General features: G+C 40.5%; 1 protein-coding gene across 1 annotated transcript; it reads right to left on the bottom strand.

Annotated features, from left to right (window-relative positions):
- Positions 1–3507: 3507 nt before the first annotated feature.
- On the bottom strand, positions 3508–4520 carry LOC123462183 (prohibitin-like). Its single transcript, XM_045154818.1, has one exon. The coding sequence runs from the start codon at positions 4484–4486 to the stop codon at positions 3668–3670; it is 819 nt and encodes a 272-aa protein (XP_045010753.1). The 5' UTR covers positions 4487–4520; the 3' UTR covers positions 3508–3667.
- Between the last annotated feature and the right edge of the window lie 1810 nt (positions 4521–6330).

Raw genomic sequence — 6330 nt, 5'->3', positions numbered from 1 at the left:
GAGCCCAAACCTCTCTGCTTCTTTCAAAGACATCAGGCTGATTCTCTCTGTGGCCTCTGAACCTCAAGGGCAAGGTACTCATGTTGGTTATAAAGTTATTGTGGAGAGAAAATCATTAATATGGGACCAGAAAATGAAGCCAGTCCCTTTAGGGAGTATTCCCAAGCTTGGTCCATGGAGTTCTGTAACCTGATACCACAGAGCTGTAGGCTTGTGCCCTGTGACCAACCCTTCGATCAGGACTGAACTTTCATTAACCAACATTGATTTGCATGGTCCTTATTTGCATGGGATATTGTACAGTTGGAAATTATGCACATAATAACTCGTACAATCCTTCCAGAACTGTATATCAGCCATCAGGACAGGTCTTTACATGATGGGAATTACACACAGGAACATGCCCATGAAGAAACATTCTCATCACAAAAGACTTCCTCAAAATGGAGACCCTGGTAGTCCACAGTCCTATACTGTGCATAATACTCAAGTGAATTCCTAGCCTGTTACTTTTTTGTAGTATACTCAATAAATAGCCCATTGCTCTACATTGTAAAATATAATATTTGTGAAGATGAATATGGGAAAAGCTGAAGCACACTTTTACAGTTTTGTTTTAAGTAGGTCCTTGTTCTACCAAATTCTGAAAGAAAAATGTTATAGTGAAAGTAATATAACATATGGTGTTTAACAGCAAAATCTCATATGATGTTTGATTATAATTTCTTATAGGTATGTTCTTTGATAGGTGTGCTAAGGCTTGGAGTGAAGCTTTGCTTTTCTGATTTAAACAAGAATTGCCTGTTTATCTGGCCAGATCCCTGATGTGTTTAGGAAGACACAATGATCTCATTACTGCTATCTTAACAGCTGCCTTCTGTTTAAAATCTCAAGGGGTTGGGCAAGCAAATCAAGTTAACAAGTAAAACTCAGTAATCACAATAATCCCTACCTGACAGCTAGTTAGGTGAGAAGACATATTTACTATTCTTCATCAAGATTTTAAAGAAGGAGATGAGATACAAGCAAAGCCACAGTGCAAACTTTTCCTACCCTTTGGGGAATCTTTTCCTTCTTCACTACACTTCATTCAGCAAGATTTAATGTTGGAGTCACAATGCTAGACAGGAAGAACACCCAGAACACCATTCAAGTAACACTTACTCTCTGTTCCTCAGAGTTCAGGAGTCACAAAAGGACCTTCCATATCAATGATTTCAGCAGAAGATATCTGTACGACCATGTGAGGCTGTTTCTGCTATTTCAGTCTACGATATAATCAAATGATGATCTTTCACTATCACAGAGGGTTTATGTTTGAGAAAGTATTACATTTTAAGAAAACACATAATCTAGTATGCACTTTCATTTAGATCAAATATTTAAAGTATTTATGAGTGTGTGTCTCTTAGTCAGTAGGGAGAGAAGTCCTATGATTGCTTATTAAACTAATATTTACACAATTTATACCTAAGTTTAAAAAATACTAGTTAGAAAATTTTGGAAGTGGCCATGTACCTCAAGTGGTAGTACCTGCCTAGCATACAAAAGCCCTGGATTCAATCCACAGGATGACAAAGAAAAGAAAGGAAGGCAGGAATTTAGTTAGTTCATAAATGGATTTAATTAAATGTTTACCTAAGCTAATGGGTGAATCAGCATATATTTTAAAACCAAGATAAAATATACCTATTTTTTAAACCTCCTTTAAAAATTACTTTGTGGGGAGAAAACAGTTTATTATGCTAATGATCATCCATTCACCTCTTTATCTTTTATATACTCATAAAGAAATATATTTTTATCTAGCAAGTGTTTTTTTTCTCTCACTTGCATAACTTTATATATTTCTTCACCCTGTTTAACATCTTCCCATCAATGCTTAGAAAAGGAGCAAACAGTACAATAATATGGCAATGAGTACTTTTTTTATTTTCAATAAATCATTATTTTTCTTTCTTACATATATGAATTTTTTTGCCAAGTTGGGAGCACTCTATTCTGGTCATGTGGGCCTCTGAGCTTACAGCTTTATATATTTGTAACATGGTGTATTGCAACTTTTCAAGGAAATACAAAATATTTTTTTAAAAAATGAGAGAAGTTGCCTGCCAACATATACATATATGTAAGTACAAAATTGATAGATTCAGGAAGGAGTGAAAGGAACTTACTTGCAAAGTTCTGGTTCAATGTCCCAGGGCCCTCATAAAGCCAGATGCGCAAAGTTGTACACACGTCTGTACTGTCTTTGCAGTGGCAGGAGACCCTTGCATGTTCATGCCCCTCTCTTTCTTATCTGCCTCTCTCTGTCTATTTCTCTCTCATTTCCCTGAGATCCAGTCAGTTCATCTTCCTCAACAAGAGCACATGTGCCTTGGCATTTCCACCCTGATTATTAAGTCCTCATCTTCCACCACTAGCTCTCTCACAATCCAGATTTCTTCCTTTCCAAACTTTAAAACCTCTCTCAATTCCTCAAGGGAATCTTGTTTTCTCTTCTCTTCAGAACTGGGCACAACAATCAGCTGAGGGCAATATGGCAAGATGCACACAGCTGTGGGTGAGATGGCTAAGAACACAGATGCATGAGCCAAAGCATAGGGCAGAGTTCACTGAGCATCAGGTTCTGTCTAGCTGCACTTCTCTCCCCTGAAAAACATGAACACAACAGCAGAACTCTACTTCACATACGCTAGGTCGTAGGGAAAAGGTGGACGTGCAGAACTAAGACCAATGGTTGCACAGGGAAAGTGGTGAGTAAGTGCTGGGGTTTATTGTCATAAACATTAGGATTTGTACTACTTTTTCCTTTCTTCCCCTAAATGCAGAAGACAGCAGCATGGCATTGCCTAATACCAGGACTGATAGTGAAACTTACCCATGCATTTCACAACAAAGGACTCCTAAAAACATTGGTACTTCTAGTGCACTTAGTTTACTCACAAACATCTAGGAAGCAACTGATAGGGTTCTAAGTCTCCAAACACCAGCAGCATGGTGGCCCACAATAAATAGTGATATCAATATTCTGCAATTGACAGTGGAAGAACATTTTAGTACAAGCCTAGGGGAAATCAGATCTTGAAACAGAGAAAAAATAAAAGGTCAGTTGGACTTTGAAGGTTCCCAGAGCTCCCTTTTGTCACACATACAAGTCCACAGTGCTACCTGCACAGTGATCTTCCTAAGTAGCATCACTTGAACAAAATGCCCAGCTTTATCATTCATGTACACACACGACTCAAAGCTGGCATCTGTCATTCCTCGTGGTAAGAGCTGATCTCATTTCCTCATTCCTGTCACTGAATCAGGTTAAATATCTCACCAAGAATAATTGTTTCTCAGCTAAATTTCCCTGGCCTTTCTTCAGAAAGAGAGATAGGCAAAGAGCCATGTTGGTATAGTGGTCAGTACTTTGCATTGTAAGATAGACAAACACAGAGTTAAAAGTTTCCCACTCACAAATAGTGTGCTTTTGATAGTCATTTTTATTTTATTTTTTTTTTTATCTGTAGTGATTTGATTTTATTTCCTTCACTTTAAGCCAATCATGAAATTTCACAGTGATTTCTGAGGTGGGGACAGGAGGACGGTGGTGGTGTTCAGAACCATCAGGGCTGTGGCCCGGAGGTCGGGAGCCGAGGAGGCTCAGGCAGGGCGGGCCTCACTGGGGCAGCTGCAGGAGTACGGACTGCCCGGCCGGCAGGTAGGTGATGTTCCTGGAGCGAGAGAGCTGGTACGCGATGTCCTCGGCAGCCTCGAGCTTGCGCAGCTCGATGAGGCCGTCCCCCGCGGTGGCCAGGGAGTTGGCGATCAGCTCGGCTGCCTTGGAGTCGCCCTCGGCAGAGATGATGGCTGCCTTCTTCTGCTGCTCAGCCTTTTCCACCACAAATCTGGCCCTCTCTGCTTCCTGCTGAGCCACCTGTTTGGCTTCCACAGCTTCTGTGAACTCCTTCCCGAAGGTCAGATGTGTCAAGGACACGTCGTCCAGGATGAGCCCAAAGGTTGCTGCTCGCTCTGTGAGGTCATCGCTCACCTGCCTGGAGACCAGCTCTCTTTGGGTGATCAGTTCTCCAGCATCAAAGCGAGCCACCACCGACTTGAGGATCTCCGTGGTGATGGACGGCAGCACGCGCTCATCGTAGTCCTCGCCGATGCTGGTGTAGATTCGAGGAAGCTGGCTGGCGACAGGCCGGAAGAGGATGCGCAGTGTGATGTTGACATTCTGCAAATCTTTGCTACCAGTGATGACTGGTACATTCCGTGGTCGAGAGCGGCAATCAAAGATAATTGGTTTCTGCACCCAAGGGATGAGAAAGTGAGTCCCTTCCCCTACCACAATGTCCTGCGCTCCACGGAATCGGTCAAAGATGACAGCTCTATGCCCAGCATCCACATTATATAAGGCAGAGTTCACCACGCCTCCTGCAACCGCTAAGGCCAAGCCAAATTTGCCGATGGACTCAAACACTTTAGCAGCCATTTTTCCTTCAGTTGGACCCACTCACACCTGCTTTCACTCTTGATAGTCATTTTTATATTCTACACAAAAACATTGCATGTTACTTTGATCACATCACAGAAACCATCACAGGGACTACAATAGAGGGCTTGATGTGTTTAATCTTCTGTGTTTAAGTCATCTTAATGAAGACATTTGAAATATAAGCCTATCTTGACTTTTTCAGTTCTCCATACATTAAGAAAAAAGAGGTGAAAAATTTTAGCTTCTGCTCCTTGTTTTTCTTCTGTTAGTCTTTTACTCACTCTTGTTTCTATTTCTTTCTCTCAAATAAAGGCAACAGAAAAGCTAACTTTAATTTCCTGAGTCATATGTGAGAAGCTTGATTAATGTGCATGTGAATTGCTAATAAGGGTGTGTGCATATTCACAGAGATGTTTATTAATTCATAAAGCAGCTGCTCAAAGACAGCGAGCAGTGCAATGTCTCCTCCTGCAGAAGCCACTTGGCAGCCATCAGGCCTTTTCCCTGCCTGGTCATTTGGAAAACAGTCTCAGTGTGGAATCTGATGGCCCTTTATCTGTCCTGGGGAGGAAAGGGACTCTCTCCTGCCAGCAGGAGGCCAGCAGATAGGAGATTCAGATCAGATTCTCTCCAATGTGTGGAGGATGGAATAAAAAAGTTAATGAGAATAGTAGAGTCCGCAGCTCATTTCAATTATTGTTAATTGTTTTCAGATGTTGTGGGGCATGCTTCGTTTAGTTCTGCAATAAAAAGAGGATATGGCATGATGGAGGCTCTTACTGGAGACCCTAAGGAAATACCCCACAGGAAATGGTGAAAAATAATAGCATTACACATATTGAAGCATGTAACAGGCTGACCAGTAAGAAACAGAAAAACAGAAATTTGAAAGTGAGAGGACATCATACAACCCCTGTTTTCAGGAAGACAGACTTGTACATTATCACTGCTACTAATGAAATTAAAAACCAGTAGATAAGCAGTGAGGCCAATTATGAAATCTGCTCATATGAAGTAGGAGTAACTCTTTACCAGGTTCCCATTTATATCCTGCCTACCCACCAAAAGGAAGACGTACCACACTAAGACCCCGGTACTTGCACACCTAAATCAATGTCACAGAAAATTTTCTAATAATCTCAGAGGGCTTGCTATACCACCCAATTCAAATCAACACTTATAAAGTTGCTAAAACATTTAATTGAAAATTCCTAAAGACTATTGTTACATATCATTTAAGATTAATTATCATGTAATAGTATATCACTTTGAGAAGAGGACCAAGACAAAAATGGTAGGGTCATCACTACATAATTATTACACGTTGTGCCAAATATTTTTCTGGAAGTGAAAATCCTTCTTTCATTCCATGTTTAACTATCCCTACCACTTAATTAAGCATAAACAAGAGTGAAAATGTTTAAAGATGATGTTCATTGTATACTGCTAAACTTGCTGATTTAGAGTACCTATGGATAATATTTGAGTATACTATTTTTCAAAAGCCACCCAAATAATACTGTGGTTTAGCCATGTTTGACACTCTCTTCCACATGAACTCAGTGGCTTAAGTTACTCACATGGGTGTGCATATATATATAAGATGACCTATATAATATAGCTATAAATATATTAATGATGATAAACATAAAAACTAATTTGGGCACATGCCCTTACCTGTCACTGGTATTTTGATGTCAGGGTTGATAATGATGGCAACCACAGGTGATGAGTGACATTCATCTCTGGAGGGCCAACTAACGGCTGTTTTGGTCAGTTTCAAGAAGATTGCATGAGGATGTAGCTCTCCATTAATGTCATACCATCTTCAGTCCTAATAT

The sequence above is a fragment of the Jaculus jaculus genome, chromosome 7, assembly GCF_020740685.1.
Source record: "Jaculus jaculus isolate mJacJac1 chromosome 7, mJacJac1.mat.Y.cur, whole genome shotgun sequence".
NCBI lineage: Eukaryota > Metazoa > Chordata > Mammalia > Rodentia > Dipodidae > Jaculus > Jaculus jaculus.
This window is presented reverse-complemented; position numbering and strand designations above follow the sequence as displayed.